This window comes from Desmodus rotundus, chromosome 6 (assembly GCF_022682495.2).
Source record: "Desmodus rotundus isolate HL8 chromosome 6, HLdesRot8A.1, whole genome shotgun sequence".
Lineage (NCBI taxonomy): Eukaryota > Metazoa > Chordata > Mammalia > Chiroptera > Phyllostomidae > Desmodus > Desmodus rotundus.
In genome coordinates, this window is record NC_071392.1 from 113895893 (window position 1) to 113912563 (window position 16671).

Here is a 16671-nt window from a genome sequence, read left to right on the forward strand (position 1 = left end):
TCAGTCCCTTGACTTGCCAGGTGGCTTTGGGCCAGTTGCCCCACTGCTCTGAGCCTTGGTCTCTGCAGCTGTGAAATGAAGACAGTCCTCATCTCCTTCAGCTGTTGTGAGGATTACAGGAGGTGACACAGGCAGGACTCCCGGGAGCACACCAGGCCTTCTACAGGCCCCTATGAGCAGGGCCATCCTCAGTTACCAAGATTTGGGGGCAAGTAGCTAAGGTGGGTGGGAAGAGGTGGGAAGAACTTTGCCACTTGCAAAACTGTGTGACCCTGAGCAAGGGAGCTGACCTCACTGTGACTTAGTTTTCTCATCTATAACGCGGGGATGGCAATATTGCCTCTTCTCATAAGGTGAGCGTGGGTATTAAATGAGACAGTGCAAGTAAATCCCTGAGTATGGCATTCAGCAGGTCTGAATATACTCAATATATGCTCAGGCCTGCTCCAAGGCTGTGACCAGCTTCCCTCAGACCCCAGGCTGGTCTTAGACACCAAAACCCACCAAAGGGGAGCAAAGACCACACACGGATTTGCTACAAATGACAAGGTCCAAACATCAGATGTTTGTGAGGGCCTTTCTTCTGTTTATTGCCAAGCCCCCAGCCCAGGCCTTGCCCTGCTCACTCCTTGTTAAAGAAAGCAGCGAGTGGTAGTAAGGGGCCAGGTTCCAATCAGGGGCTCCTTCACGGTGTGCAGATAATTGGTGGTTTGCAGGCATTGGCAGCTGAATCCTGTCCTGGTCAGTCTAGCTTCAAGTCCATCACCAGAGCGTTCTGGCAGGAAGCAAAGGGCCAGGTGGGGATGGAGGCAGAGGGGATGGGGCCGCACAGGCGCAGAATGGGATGAACTAGGCCATGGCCAGGAAATGGAAGCCCATGTTTAAGAGCAGAGGGTGAATGAGTCTCGCCCTACAATCCTTCACCTCTCTGAGCTTCAATTTTCTCAATGGTCAAATGGGTCAAACGGGTCAAACACCCCGACCTCCCCGAGTGGAGAGATAGAATGAGAAAAATGCACATTTAACGCTCTATGTGCAATGCTTGGCAAGCAGTGAAAAGCTAATATTTACAAACGCTTACTGCACGCCTCTAGGTAAATCATCTCAGTGAAGCGTCACAGCAGCTCTCTGAGGCAGGCACCCGTATTATCACCCCCATTTTCAGCACAGAAAAATGGAGGCACAGAAAAAGGTGAAGTAATTAGCCTGAGGTGGCAGGGAAAGAGAGTGGTCGAATTCGTGTTTCCTTCTGGGGAGCCCCTAGCCAAGGGGGGCCAGGTTCTGAGGGGCGGGGCACTGCTCAAGGGGTTGGCAGGATTGCACTGATGGACACAGCCCTCCTCTGCCCTCCTCCCTCCAGGTCGAGAGAGGCAGGCTTTTGCTCATCACTCATTGGCCAGAAGTGGTGACTGACATGGCCTTCCCCAGTTCCTTTTCTCACCTCTACTATGTCCAGCTCTGCCAGGTTGTAATTCATGTCCAGAATGTCTGGAAGTGGAAGCCCGACTTGGAGCACATCTGAGAAATACATACGAGTCATTTCAGCCTGACTGCTCTGAGTTGATTAAGGAGTGGCAGCCTGGAGCAGAGTAGTGGGAAATAGTGCTGTGATTGATTCATGATGTCTGTGAGCTGCACAGGCATAGACAGCATGGGCCAGATCACCGTGTATTTACATCCCAGGCCTGGGTTAAGATCTAATTCTTGGTGTGGGGTCATGGGTCAAGGGTCCCAAATTGTGGGAGGGTCATCCCTAGAGAGATGGCATTAAGACTACATTAGCTTCAAAGATTCAGCAGTGACCACCCACTCCCTTTTAGCCTTTCCCATCTGGGGCCAATGGGGCAGAGGGGCTTTGAGACCACCAAGGCAGCATCCCTTCCTGTTCAGGGTGCTTCTGGGCACCAGCAAAATCAAAGCCTGGTGGAGCCCTCACTATTGACAGCAGGGATGTAGGCTTCTTGGAGGAAGTCAGTGATAAAGCCAGTCAGTTGCTGCTCCTGAGGGAGAGAGAGGAAAAGAGAATATCCACATCTCATTACTCAATTCAACGAAGTGTCTTAGCCTTCACTCCAACTGGGTCTGGGGACCACAGGAATGAATGTTAGAGCCATCAAATTATTTGTCCAGCCAGCACCGAAACTGGGCCTGACCCTGTGTAACTGTAGGCCGTTGCCTTTCATCTCTGCTTAGTCTCTTCCCTGTTCAGGTGACTTGTGGGCCTGGGGTCATGGTGCAGGTGTGGGGGAATTTGGGAGACACAGGGGGCCTGTGGACCCCATTTCTGCTCCTATAGAAAACTCAGTAGCTTCGGTCAGTCATTCATTCACTACCTGTCTGTACCTCAGTTTCCCCATCTGTGAGAGTAATTAATGTAATAACTCCTACTCACATGGCCTTAATGAGTTTGGGTGAAGCACATGGCACAGAGTAAGTGTTCAGTAAGGACTATCGTTGTTGTTATTATGTTTAGCATGTACTTGATCAGGTTCTCTGATGGACTCGGAGGCTACAGAGACTAATACAAAAGAAAGCTGGGTCAACCAAGCCAGCTCAGGCTGCTGCTATGCATGATAATGTTTTTAATATCAACCCAAGGGGATGTCCAGATTCAACCCAGAAAAAAAAATGAGCTCAAGAGGCTAAGTGACTTTCCCAAGATCACAGAGCAAGTCGGGATCCCCAAACCCACACTGATCTGCTCTGTTTACTTTGTCTCCATTTCAGGGTCTTTCCCTGCAGTCCCAAGAGAGAATAGGCTCAGTCTTGCCCGACTAGGCAGAAGCACTTGGGACACTTACACTGAAGGCACCAATCGATGAGGACTCCCGGGACAGGCTCAGTAATCTGCGGAGAAGGAAACAAGGAGAGGGGAGGGCAGTCAGAGCCACTGCCCCTGGCCCTGGAGAAAGGGGAACTCAAACACTCTAACTCCTCCCTGATGCAGAAGTTCCCTCTATGCCTTCCTATCAGGTGATTATACGTCTCTGCTTGCAGGCTACCTTTGATGGAACACTCACTACCTTTCATTACAGCCCATTCTGTTTCCCACAGCTTAAACCACTGCCTCCTCTCATTGGTCCTGACTCTTCCCTCTGGGGCCCCCAGTCCTGTCTATTGCTCCTGCCCAAGGCCAGGCATGCAGGGATTAGCACCCAACTCATTAGTCCCAGATCCTTGAAGGACAGAGAGTTAGGACTCCTCACCCAGCCTCATCCCCTGCACAACCTCCAGTAGACACTAATAAATAATGGCACCCGAACAGGCCTTGCAATGGTCATCTGGTGGCTTTATCTCCCCCACGCCTATTCTCTATTCCAGTAACAGACCCTCTATTTTCTACTATCATTCCAAGACATTCAGGTGGGGCTGAACCCAGAGCCCTGAGCCTGAGCACAGGACCCAGGCCTGGCCAATCAGAGCATTCTAATCAGAGCAGTCGTGGTGATTAGCTTAGGGTTAGTCATGTGATCCATGGCAAACAATGAAAAACAGCCTTGGTAATTTTGTTAGAACTATTGGACAAGAGACCTCTCTCATTGCTAGGGTCACTTTGCCACCACCTGGGGAGAGAGGCTGCTTGAAAATTTAGCCAACAAAGTGGACTGCAAGGGCCAGGGGAGGAATGAGACAGATTTTTGACGATTTTATTTGTATACTTAAGTCTAGCCATGCCTGAAAGCAAGTCAACCTCCAGAATTTTCAATCACATAAGCCAAAAGATTTCCTTCGGAGCTTAAGTCAGTTAAAGATGGAACTGTCTCTTGCAGTGGAAAGAATCCTGGCCTAACACAAGTCAGATGAAAGATTAAGGCAAATACAAAAATTAATGTACAACTAAAGGTAAAACTAGGGTGTTAAGTGGGACAATGAATATATCGTAGGTAGCCAGTGCCTCACATGTAGAGAGAGCTCTGTAAATGTCAGCTGCTATTAGCATAAGGAAAGGCTGCCTTGGAGGAGGTGTCACTGGAGCTGGGCACTGATAGGTGGCACTTGGACAATATGGGCAAAGGCCTATTAAGTGGAAAAAGGAACATGGGCTCACGATCAGACCCACTGTGCAAGATCCTAGTGGGATGGTGAGGGAATTTGAGAAGAGCCTTGAGTGCCAGGAGAAAAGATCACGTAGACAACAGAGAGCCACTGAAGGTTCTAGAGCTGGAATAGTGACCAGTGCAGCCTGGCAGTGGGGCTGTGCTGGATGGATCAGAGAAGACCCTGGAGCAGGAAAATGAATGGTGTTGGTAATGCCCATGAAGGGGGTGCAGGGATGCCAGCATGGGCAGCTGACTCCTACCTGTCCAGGGAGGTGGTCATCTGCAGCCGGTTCTCATGCACTGAATACTGAATCTTCAGTTTGAAGTGCTGGCATGGGGGGAAGCAGGGAGAAGGCACTGGGCCCCCATCAAGGCTAGTAAATCCAGAAGTTTTACAACTTTCCCAACACTGTGACGACTGCCAAGACGGCAGGGGTCTTCTTCTCTGCCTCATCCCCATCTTTAGGAACCGAGCCCCAACCCAAGCTCCTCATCCCTCCCTGTACCTGGCTCAGGACAGCACTCTCAAAAATACCTGGCATGTTTGCAGATTCCTGCACACATCATGTAATTTCTCCAGCATGCAATGCCCTCCATCACCAGCCTCTCCAACGTTAACCCCTCACCTGGCCAGTTCCTGCTCAACCTTCAACTTCCTGCTTAGGTAGCCTCCTCTAGGAAGTCCTTTGTGATTTCCTCAAACTGGATTTGGGATTTCTCTAGGCTCTTACAGTCCCCTAGTTGAGCCCTTCACTGCCCTCACAAATGCTAATGGACATAGAAGGGAAAAAGGATGGGGAAGGAGGGAGGAGAGAAAAAGGAAGGACTAAACGGTTGACATTTCTAGCCATTCAAAGTTTCAATGGCAGAGCCAATAATCAAACAGCAGGTGACAAGGTCTGAAAGATTAAGACCACACAATTGAGATGAGCTAAGAACTCATCAATCCATTACTTGCCTATCAACTAAAATCCCACCTTCCAAGAGGTCAGGCTTAAATGGGGAACAGATTCCACTCACAGCTTCCAGGAGAAAGAGGGACACAGGAGCCTTGCCCCGCCGCCGAGCAGCAAACATCTCCAGGGTGCCATGGAGGTGCATCAGGCTCTCCCCTGCCTTCATGGTGACCTTGGGGGGCTTGTTTATCCTAATCTGAGTCACCAAGGGCTTCGGCCTGGGATAGGCCTCCGCCACCTACAGAAACCAGGAAATGTCCCTCAGAGCAAACCCTCAGCCTGGTGGCTTCCGTTGAAACCAGGAGTCCATCGTGAAATAGGTGATTCTACCTTGGGCAGAGGAAGTACAACATACAAACAAAGTCTGGCATGTGACTATCAGGAAATGAAATGAACAAAAGAGACCCTCTGGCTATTTCTATATTGGACATCGGATATGAAATGTACAAACGCTGACCCAAAGAGTACTTTTTGGAGAAGTCCAGGTGGTTCCACCCTGGACAAGGGAGATGAGCATTGGAAAGCTGTCTCCCCAGTTTTCTTGTCCCTTCAACTACAGGAGAACAGGGCAGGGCAGGACGTGGTGATCGTGGGTAGTCGGGGCACTCACTTCAGGGATGAAGCCAGCCAGTGTCTTAGTGGTCTGGGGGGGCAGTTTACCAACCTACAAAGTGAAAATCAATGTTAAGATTCCCGAAGCCTTCCATGACCCTTCCTAACAAACATCTCCTCTGACTCAATCAGGTGGGCCCTCTGAGGGTCCCTTCATCAAAACACTTGTCCCTCTGTGACTGAGTAGATAATGAACTCCCAGGTAGCCCAGACTATGGCTTACACATTCCAATGCCCATAAGTCTTAGCACAAGACTAAATACTGAGGAAATGTTGGATGAAACGGTAGGCAGATAGATGGCAATGAGTGGATGTAATGGGTGTGTGTGTTGGGGTGGGGGGAGAATGGATGGCTAGATGGATGGCTAGATGGATGGGGAAAAGGGATAAAGAGATAAGTGGGTTGAGTGGATGGGAGAATGCGTGGATAGGGGAGTGTTTATGTAGGAGAATGAATAATAGATGGACAGGTGGATGGGTAGGTGAAGGAGTAAAAAGAACGACAAATGGGAGGATGGGTGGATGCAAGTATGGTGGGAAAATATGATAAATGGATGAAAGAATGGATGATGGGTGGGTTAATGGATGTGAGGATGAGTGGGAAGGTACATGGGTGGATAGTGGGTGCATGGATGGAAGGATGAATGGCTGGATCAGTGGGGAATAGATGGATGGATGGATGGATGGATGGATGAGTAGATGGTGGTTACATGGACAGAGAGATGGTAGATAGCAGGGTTAACTCGTGATAGAAACGTAAATCAGTCCTGGAATCTCCCAGTCCTTGTGTTGCCCACGACCCCTTAGGATAATTCTAAGAATGAACACACCAGACAGGGACCGTCATTACAGGGGGCAGAGGCATATGGAGAGGCGCATGGCACTGGGCAGCTCACCCTCCTATTCTGGATGTTCAAATCAAAGGACTTCTGCAGAAGGGCAAGCTCTGCTGTGAGGAAGGCGGCCGAGAGCAGCAGCTGTGAAGAACCTTCAGCATAGTCCTCAGGGAACTGGGGGGCCTCCGCGACATCAGCAAGCTGGATGGTGTTGCCCTCTTGCTGCTGCACCACAGGCTGTGGGACAGTGGAAAAGAGACACTCAGCCTTGGCCACAAGGGACAGTGGCTGGGGGTGAGTCTCAGTCCTCCAAACTAATGGCACTCAATCCAGCCCTAAGTCAGCAGGTCATCAGATGTTATAGCCAGAGCAGGCTACAGTGGCTCAGCCATCCCAGGTGCAGACAGGTAGACGGAGGCCTGCTAGGACAAGGCAGTCGTCACTAAACCACTGGCAGTTTCTCCTGGGATTGCTTAAGTAACCTCAGTTAGTCTGACTCTGACCGACCGAGCCCTTGTTTATGCAGGACAAGTTTTCTGTTTTATTCTCAGAAGAAAAAGGTAGTAAGTGGAAAATAATGCAGGGCCTGTAAGAGCCACGCTGGAAGAAGACTCTGCAGGGAGATAACTTGTTGAGGTTTTTCTTCCCATTCCTGGACGATGCATCTCCCCTAGTCACCTGCAGCTCTGGAAACCTGAGTGAGGACCCAACTCTGCCACCATCTCACGTAGAACCCTAGCTAGGCCCTGCCTCCTCCAAGGTCTCATTGTTCCTATCTGTACAATGGTATGGTACACCTGGCTGAGCCACTCATTGGGAGAAGCAGACAGCCTTGGGAGCAGGTGTGAGTGTGGAATCGGCATTCCTTCGAAATCAGCTCAGGTACTCGGAGCATAAAGAGGGAAAGGACCCCAGTATCAGGGAATGATCTCCTGGGTGGGCCAGGTCTGCAAGGACCACATCCCCAGACAGTCCCCACGGCTCATGCCGATGAACCTGAGACCCCAGGCCCCCGGTGACCCCCTGGTGCTTACACTGAAGTCCACTTGGATATAGCTGGCTGTGGTGGTTGGCATGGATGTCAGGATGTACTTCACGGTGCCCATCTGGCCTATGGGCATGGGGGCTGTGTGAAGAGGAGGTTCCGCTTAGGTGCCAACCTGGAGGTGGCTCGGAAAAGCCGGCATCGGCCAACCTCCACCTGAGCCTGACCTGCATGCCAGGAATCCTCGCCCTTGGTGTAACCAAGGCAAATTACTTAGCAACCCTGGGCCTCGGTAATTTCATCTGTAGAATGGAGGCACTGGAGCCTGCCCCGGAAAATCCTGCCCCTTGAGAGTTTATCAAGGGTTGTCACAGCCCAGTTCTCCCCACAGATGGGCAGGGGCAGGGTTATTGGCTCTATTTTACAGATGAGCGAACTGAGGCTGGTAGGGGTGATGTGACTTGTCCCATGCCACACACTGCTGGGCACATAAACCTGTCTTCTCCATTCCCAGCTATTGGGCTTTCCTCTGCCCTGCACCGGAGAGCCCTGGGAGCCCTGAGATGATGGAGGCAACACATCCTCTTGGCACAGGGAAGAGGTGTCACCACTACCGGGACTGCTGTTCAGGACACAAGGTATGTGGACGAGCCCTCAGTGGCTGCTGTCCTTGGAGTCTGCAGGGGCAGGTGATGGTTAGAATGGTGGATGGAGAACTAAGAAGCTAGGACCCCAGCGTTCATTAGGGTCTCAGGTTTCCCATCCGGACAGTGGAAGGACAGACAGACACCATGACCTCAGGCCTCCTCTAGTCCCCAGGCAGGGCTGGGAGCAGGCACTTTAATGGGGAGTAGGGCATTAAAGTCCATCCATCCTGATGTCCCCCTGTGCAAGCAAGGCGGGGCTAGGTCTACTCACCATTCAGGTTGGCCCACTTCCTGTTCACGTACACCAGGACCGAATCAATGGCTGGACACATCTGGAAGCAGAGAAGGTGCTGACGGGGCCCCTGCATGGAGGGCCTCACTCTTCACGGCTGAACAGTACTCCACAGGGAGTCCCAAGAACCCTGGAGGGACAGGGACTGGAGGGGCTGCTGAGGCCACAGTCATGTGGAAAGTTAGTGGCAGAGCCTGAGCTAGAATCCAGATCTCCTGACCCCAGCCTGCAAATCAGTGAGGATGCGCTCCCAGTGACCGGCAACCTGGGCAGGGTTGGCAAGCTCTAACGTGCAGGCTATCACTTCCTTCTCCTGTGCTCAAGGCAGACATCGCTAGATGGTCACGGCACTGTCTCCCACTGAGCCAGCCACCGCCTCAGGCTCCTCCTCAGCAACTATCAGTCAATCAGAGTCAGCACCTGAGACAAAATGCACCTACCAGCCCTGGTCTAAGCAATCCTGTGGGTGAGGGGTAGAGGCTCGCTCTGGGCACTCACCAGGCCAGGGAGAACTTTGTGAAGGGTGCTGTCCAGGAACTTGTTGATAACATTAGGCATCATGCTGGGAACAGAAAATAGGGACGGGGCACAGATGGTAGGAGGTTAGGACAGGACAGACAGGGACATGGCTGAGGACGTGCTGTGGCTCAGGAAGTGGGAGACTGAGCCAGGGTGGGGCGCACCCAGCCTTCCTCCCCAGCCGCAGAGCCCCTCACTTGCTAGGCAGGTTGGTCTTCACGCTGACCAGGATGATCTCACAGCCCTCACTCTTGAACATGGGGAGGCCCGTCTCCTTGTTCTGCAAAATCCGGTTGGTGGCTGTGATGTTCACAGCCACAATGATCTCCATGTTCTTACCGATGAAGCTGGGAGAGAGGGCAAGCAGGCATCACGGCTATATCTCCACTGTGGCCACTGTCCTCATCTCCTCTTTGCCCACATTCTCAGCTGCTCTGGAAGGGGGAAAGGGTGGGGGACCACCCACACAGGACAAAAAGGGGATGGGGCCTACCCAAGGTCTTTCCTCTCCCCTCTTGCTTTGGTGAACTCTCACACATCCTTCAGAACCCTGCTCAACTCTCATCATCTCCAAAAAGCTTTTTCTGATTCCCTCACCCTGCCAATGGGTCCTCTGTCGTAGGTTAATCATTCATTCTACGATCATCTGCTCAGGTCTGGATTCCATCAAAGGTAGGAATCAAGTTTGCGTCATCTTAGACCACAGCACCCAGATGGTACACAGTAGGTACTCAATAAACGTATGTAAGGGTGAGACCAGGATACCATTCTCCTTCCCTCCTCTCCTCCCCTGCTGTACTCACCTCTTGCCAGTGATGGTCATGCCCGTGGATACACATTGGAAGATGCCCACCCCTGGGGTGAAATTCAGTGTGATGACAGGCAGCTTCACATCCTTGACCTTCATACTGGGAGGAGGCAGACATCCACAGCAGTGAGAACCGGGCAGGGGAGACCTCGCCAGGCCCTCAGCTTGCTCCTGCACCACCTTGCTTAGGAGGCCTTAGGTAAATCCCCCACCCATGTTCTAGGGATGAGCCTGCCTTAGGACCCATCGTAAAACACGAACAAAAGGTTGAACGTGAACCAATTTGTACAGAGAAAGCACTCGTTGTGTGTAAGTTAAGACACGTGGCTGACTGTGTGACCTTGACCTGCACCCTTCCCTTCTCTCAGCCTCAGTTTCCTCATTGGCAAAGTGGAGAGATTTACTAGGCTCAGAGTTTCTCACCCTCAGCACTACTGACGTTTTGGGCAGGATAAGTCTTTGTTGTGGGGAGCTGTCCTGTGCAACTGTAGGATGTTTAGTGGCATCTCTGGCTTCTACCCACGACAGGCACCTCCCCACCCCCACCCCAGCACGTCAGGACAACCAAAAATATCTCCAGACATTACCAAATGACCCTTGGAGGCAAAATCAGCCCTGGTTGAGAACCTCCAGTCCGAGATCCAGGATAACAGAGATGTGGCACATCTACCTTTACCTGCCTATTCTGAGCTCTTGGCAGACATTGCTAATTGATTGCAGTCCTGTTTCCTGCTCAGTGCAGGGAGTGCCTCCCCAGGACATCATTCCAGGGAGCCCCTACCAGTCAACCCCACATGGCACTTGCAATGAGTTGGAGTGTGACTTCCAACCTCACTTCTTCTCAATGACCCTGCTCACAACAGGCCAGGAATTGTCCTCAGTGGATGACTGTGCAGACTGAGGCCCAGGCAGGAGCAGTGACCTGCTGAGGGCCTCCGAACAAGCCAGCAGCAAGGCAGGGAAGAGGTCCCACACCCTGCACTTGCTGTCCCACCTGCCTTCTTAGGTCCTGGCACGGCACTCCCCACCACCCTCTGCCCTAGCCATCACCCCCCCCCCACACACACACACACATACACACAAAGCCCCTCTCCTGCTCACTTAGTGATGCCCTTGATGGGTTTCACCCCCGGACGTTTCTTGCTCGCCTCAGCCGCCATCTTCTCCAGAATATGACTCTCGTCCATAGCGCTCTGGACCTCTGGAAGGGAGCAGGGTCCGGAAAGACACTCAGCTGGGCTCTTCGCTGCTTCCCTGCCCTGGGCCAATTTCTCTGGCCTCCCAGGCCCAGGCCACTTACAAGTGGTGCCACTCTGTGCTACATGGTCACTGTGCCCCTCCCTTATGATCCAGGGACCCAGAGCTGAGTCATGCCCAGCCCTCCTCCAGCCTCATGGGGGAGACAGAGCCACCAGCAATGTCATTAATGAGTGACAAGAGCCATAATAAACGCAGGAAGCTGGAAAAACCACATGAAGGGTTTGGGCTAGGAAAAATGTAGCTGGGGAAGGCTTCCAGGAGGAGGTGACATGTCAGTTTGTCCTTGTGAGAGGAATAGGGGCGTTCACCAGGAAGCAAAGGGATAATGGGTACTACTCCAGGCAGAGGGCACAGCAAGTGCAAAAGTGGGAAAGGGGAATGCAGGTGGCATGGTGAGGAAGGAGTGAGAAATGCGGCATGGCAGGGGGTGGGGAGGGACATGATGGAGAGCCTGGAGCAGTTCGCAGGGGCCACATGATGGAGACCCCAGCCACTCTCACAGCTGGATGATTAGCGAACTCATCTGGGAGCATGTGAAAATGCAGATTCTGTGCCTGAAGCCAAGCCATTCTGATTCCCCACACCTGGAAGCCCCAACCCCAAATAACACTACCCGAAACACCTCCATAATGGTCGCAGGCTAATTCCCAGAGAGGGGACTAATACGGGGCTGATAGGACTGTCATTAACCCCTTATACCTGGATGGGATTTCATTTCCCTTGAAGTCACAGGGCTCAAAGGTGGAAACTAAATTTTTACTCTAGTTCCCCCAGGTGATTTTAATCTCATATTTTCTTTGATCCTTCCAGGCAAAGACTGGCCATTCCTTTACATTTACAGGTATGCAAACAGCAGCACGGAGAGGGTAAGTCCATTGCCTGAGGTCGCACAGCAAATTATTGGGTGACCTGGGATTTGGCTACGTCTGTCACTCCTACCGCCTACCTGTGGCCACCAACTGCTGCCTTCAGAGCCTAGGAGAGGCTCCAAGGAAGCAGGATTTCCAGCTGTGCCCCAACTTGTGAAGAGACCTGGGGCATGTTACCCCATTTTGCTTCTAAGTGTGTTATGAGGATCCCAGGATGCTCAAGGCCATGCAAACATGCGCAGTCACTGCGTACCACCCACGCCCTATCCCACCCGCCCGCCCAACACCCCCAACCCTGGGCCTACCAGCTCACCGTGGTTCATGATGTCCATGCCCAACCGCAGCAGCGCCCCGGGCTCAGCTCGTGCGTGGGTCAGTAGGCCGCAGAGTGCCAGACACAGGACCCACAGCATGGCTCCACCTGTGCCACCAGGCCTGAATTGGGTGCAGCCCAGCAGGCCGTTTCCCCCAGAGACCTCCCATGCTCCAGAGCAGACCAGGCCCCCTGGATGATCTCCAGGGCCCAGGAGCCTTTGGAATCCAGCCAGTGTCAGAGTGTCCAGATCAAACACAGGACCTCTGGAGTCACGCCCATCAGGTCACTTCCCTCTCTAAGCCTCAGTTTCCACATCTGTGAGCATGATACATTCTGACCAGTCTGCACTACGGGGTTGGTGGGAGGAGGTTCAGCTGGAGTTTTTCATGAGTTCAAGTGCGGCTCAGTTCCAGGCAATGCTGGGGCCAGAGAGGGGGTTCCAACCTGGTCCTGACTCAGGAAACCCCTACTGTAGTGTGGGAATGAGGGAACCCCCTTTCCCCTACCTTGATGCTGCAGCCAATGGCATCCCCCACTTCTTTCAGCTCAGTCTCACTTCCAGAAATCTCAACTCCTAGTCCCTTAAGGCTTCTTGAAACACCCTTCACCAATAGGGAAACTGAGGACATACCCAAGGCCTCATAGCCGGTGAAGAGAGAACTGAGTAAGAACCTCCCAATCCAGACCGTTCAAAGTTCCCATTCCACCTCTGACCCTCCAGAAATGCCTTCCTCCCACTTACCAAGACCTCAGTATGTCCCAACCAGAGGTCACGTGTTTATCTCAGGTTTGAGCTGCGGCTGAAAGGAACAAGGAGGGGCCACAGGGCCTGGCCTGTGTCACCCACACACGGGGAGTTCCAGCTGGGCTCCTGCTAACAGCAGGCGCAGGCCACTGAGGGCTCCACTGATCTGAAAACACAGATGGGCACCTACTTCGAGCCCATACATTCATTCACTCATTTATTCATTCATTCATTCAACTCACATTTATCGAGTACCTACTATGTGCCAGGCAGACCAGGCTACAATGTAGATATGGCAAGTAGTCCTGCTCCTCCTGAATCTTAAAGCGATAGAATGGGATGCAGTGTGTGTGTGTGTGTGCGTGCGTGTGTGTGTGTGCGTGTGTGTGATGGGGGTGGGAGGTGAGCGTTTAAAAAGTCAGGGCAGACCATTTAATCCTATAATCAATATTTGCTAGGTGAAAGGATAAGTTTCTCTCTCATTCCATTCAATATTCAAACATCTATCTGGGTTTAAAAATAAGCAATCTTGGTGATTCCTCAACACAAACGTGTGCCATGGGAAGGTGCCAGGCATACACTCGCTCAGCATCAAATCCCTTTGAAAATCATACCCAGAGGGACTGTGAGGTTCAGCGCCAGGGTGACAGAGCTGGGAGGGGACTGGCGAAGGTCTCCTCCAGCCCCAGATACATCTTCCAGTTGGGGATACTGAACGCTGAGACTGAGCACCACTCCATCCCCCCAGTTCCAGGCCAGAACTGATGCCAGGTGTTAAGGCCATCTGGGCAGGATTTTTTGCCCTCTTAAAATACTAAGTGGCTGGGGGTAACGTAGTCAGGTGGGCATTTCTGGGACAGTCAGTGTCAGGGTTTTGTTTCTGGCTGTGCTTGTTGTGCTTTTGCCTAAGCTGTCCCTCCCTCTTAAACTGCCCTCCCCGGGCCCTCCATAATTTGCTTATTCTTCAAGACCTAATTTCAGCTTTTGCCTCCCCACAAGGAAGCCTCCCCTCAACCCCCAGCTGCCCCTAACCTCAAAGATCTCAGTCCATCCTGCCCCTAAATGGATGTTTCCTGCTGTTCCCACCCACATTCTTCGCTCATGAGTTTTCCTCCACCTGGAGTTCCTCCTTCCGTTTTGAAGCCTGGCAAATGTTCTTAGATGCACCAACCCGCTCCTTCATTCCCACACTGCTGCCCCGTTGCCCCAGCTCAGCTCTGAGCTCCGGCAAAGCAGGGCCTGGCCCTCAGATGGAGCTCAAGGAGGCCCCTCAGACCTGCTGTCTCCTGGATCTTTCTGAAGTCCTACAGCACCTGCAGACTTCAATGTCCAGTGGCTTCCGGTCAGGTGGGGAGCACTGGGCAGAGGTGAGGACAGAGAACTAAGCCCTGGCCCTGCTCACTTGCTGTGTGACCTCAGGCAAGTCCCTTCCCTTCCCTGGGCCTCAGTGTTCTCATCTGTATGTCGACAGGGCTGGATAAGACACTCTCTGGGGAGAGTCCCACAGGTGGGCCTGTCCTTACCTTGCTGAGCCTGGGGACGTCCTGCAGATGACTGAGCCTGCCTCCGAACCCTGGGGATGAGAAGCCCTTATATTTGGGAGCCTGATTAGCTGCTTGGATAATTAAGGCTTTAATAAGGCCCAGATAGTTATCTAGAGGCCTAAAGAACAGGAGCCCCGATGCCCACGTGATGCTTTAGTCTGTTCCAATGTAAACAGCACAGAGGACAAAGGTGGTTGGGAACCCAGGAGGGGGGTAAGGGTGGGGGTAGGAGTGGGCACCAGAGCAGGCATGAGGGCTCACGTTGTCCCCTTGCCTAGACCCAGTGCCTCCCATAAGACTGGGCACACAGGTGGCACTCTTCTGTTCCTTCCACAAACATTTATTGAGCACCTACTGTGTGCCAGGGCTGTGGGGATGCCTCAATGAACAGGCAGTTGAGTTCTTGTCCTGAGGGGGCTCCTGGAACTATGGGGGGAGATGAATACTGCAAGTCAACAACCACAAAGCCAGGTCATGCCCCATGAGATAAAAGTGGTGGAAGCCACGGAACTGGGGGACGAGCAGGGAGGGAAGAACAGGATTGTGGTCAGAGCCGAAGACTGCTAGAGCAGGGGATGTTGGAGCAGGGGATGTTGGAGCTGATGTCTGAGGGTGAGCAGAGCTAGCTCTACAAGGCAGGCAAAGGTGTTTCGGGAGGGGACTGCCAAGGGCAAAGGCCTGGGAGATGTTAGCTGGACCACCAGGCCTTGTGTCCGCTCTGAGACTCACAGGGGGCACAAGGAGCTAATTGTCTGGTGGAGTAACTCCTGGAGGAGATGCCAGATGATAAATTCCAGGGGTGGGTGGGGGCTTCTCTCTATATCCAGAGCTGAGGGGCAATGAAGGTTGAGTAGCCACACAGCAAGCTAACCTCAGAGCTGAGGCTAGAACCCAGGTCTTGGAGTACCCGGCCTTGGCTCTGCTCTCCATGAGGCCCTTGGGAGGCCTGGCTGGGGAGGGCTTGAGAGAGGGCTACTGGGTGCCTGAGGTTGTCCTCGCCCACCCCACAGGGAGCCCACCAGTCTGAAAGACTGAGGAAGTTACGTACCCACCATGCACATGGGGCCGCAGAGGTGGGGGGTGGGGCAGGGCCCTGCCTCACCTCAGCAGGGCTGAAACCAAGGTTGGGACAGGGTAAGAGAACCCAGATTGGCCCAGCCCAGTCTCCATCCTGATCTGGGCCCTGAGCTGGAGAATCAAATCTACAGATAGCATCACTTTATCCCTGTGGATCCGCCCCCAACTGAGGAGGAACAGGCAGGCCTCACCTCCTCCTGCATGCACATCCACCCCAGTGCGCCTCTGGTCACTTGGCCCCTCCCTGCCTCCTCCCAGAGCCATCCTGGGCAGTGGGGGGTGAAGGAGAGTGGGAAGGACAGGGGTGGGGGAGGCTGGAGAAACCTCCTTGCATGGGTTCAAGGATCTGGGCCCCAGCCACTGCCCTCATAAGCTGTGTGGCCTTGGGGGGCTCCCTGAACCTCCCTGAGCTGCTGTTTTATGCTATTTATGATGAGGGAGCAGAATAACAATAGTAATGCTGGGCAGGAAAAGGACAGCCATGCCATTCCCTGTTGCCCTAAATTCAAAGTAAAGTGGTCCCAACCAAGTTCCAATGGCCAGATGTAAACACAAATAAAATTATTTTAAGGAAACAGAGAGTTTTTCCTGGGGGCCCAGAATGAGATCCCTCTGTAACCTGGCAGCCACGGCCTGGGGACATGCAACCCCTCCGCACGCAACCCTTTCCAGACAGAAACCAGAGAGCTCATCACAGCCCCACCCCTGGCCTGTCCACTCTGAAGGCCTCTTGTCCACACTGTGCCTGACCACCTCAGTAAGCGCCCCTGCGTGGTCACACACAGAACAGACAATAAAATGGCAAGCACAACCCCCCACCTTCCCTCCCTCCCCTCCCCCAGGCTCCTCCCCCTCTCTCCCCTCACCCCATGCTGCTTGCAAGTACACACCGAAGGTCTTAGCTGCCCATGGTCTGCCCAGCAATTCTGGGCAAGCTCCAACCCTGCCAAAGCAGCAAACTTCTCTGCCATCCAGGAGGCTGAATAACACCCTCTCCGGTGAGGTCAGAGCCCTTCCAAGCTTTTCCTTCCTTGGGTACTCGTCCTCTGCCTTAGAGTACCATACAGTTTCTTTTTAGTTCTTGTTTTCCCATAGTCAATAATTCTTTGTATTAAATGTTCCCTGTTTAAGCTACTATGTGGTTTGTACCTTCTGAATGGACACA

General features: G+C 52.8%; 1 protein-coding gene across 1 annotated transcript; it reads right to left on the bottom strand.

Annotated features, from left to right (window-relative positions):
• Nucleotides 1-577: 577 nt before the first annotated feature.
• Nucleotides 578-14532, bottom strand: BPIFB6 (BPI fold containing family B member 6). The gene is made up of 17 exons (XM_024559156.4): nucleotides 14409-14532; nucleotides 12883-13051; nucleotides 12138-12245; nucleotides 10797-10896; nucleotides 9691-9795; nucleotides 9085-9234; nucleotides 8867-8930; nucleotides 8348-8408; nucleotides 7479-7570; nucleotides 6505-6681; nucleotides 5607-5660; nucleotides 5061-5234; nucleotides 4301-4368; nucleotides 2802-2847; nucleotides 1937-2000; nucleotides 1442-1518; nucleotides 578-775 (listed from the first exon to the last, which is right to left on the bottom strand). Exons 3-17 carry the CDS (start codon nucleotides 12235-12237, stop codon nucleotides 743-745), a joined length of 1365 nt encoding a protein of 454 aa, XP_024414924.2. The 5' UTR covers nucleotides 12238-12245; nucleotides 12883-13051; nucleotides 14409-14532; the 3' UTR covers nucleotides 578-742.
• Between the last annotated feature and the right edge of the window lie 2139 nt (nucleotides 14533-16671).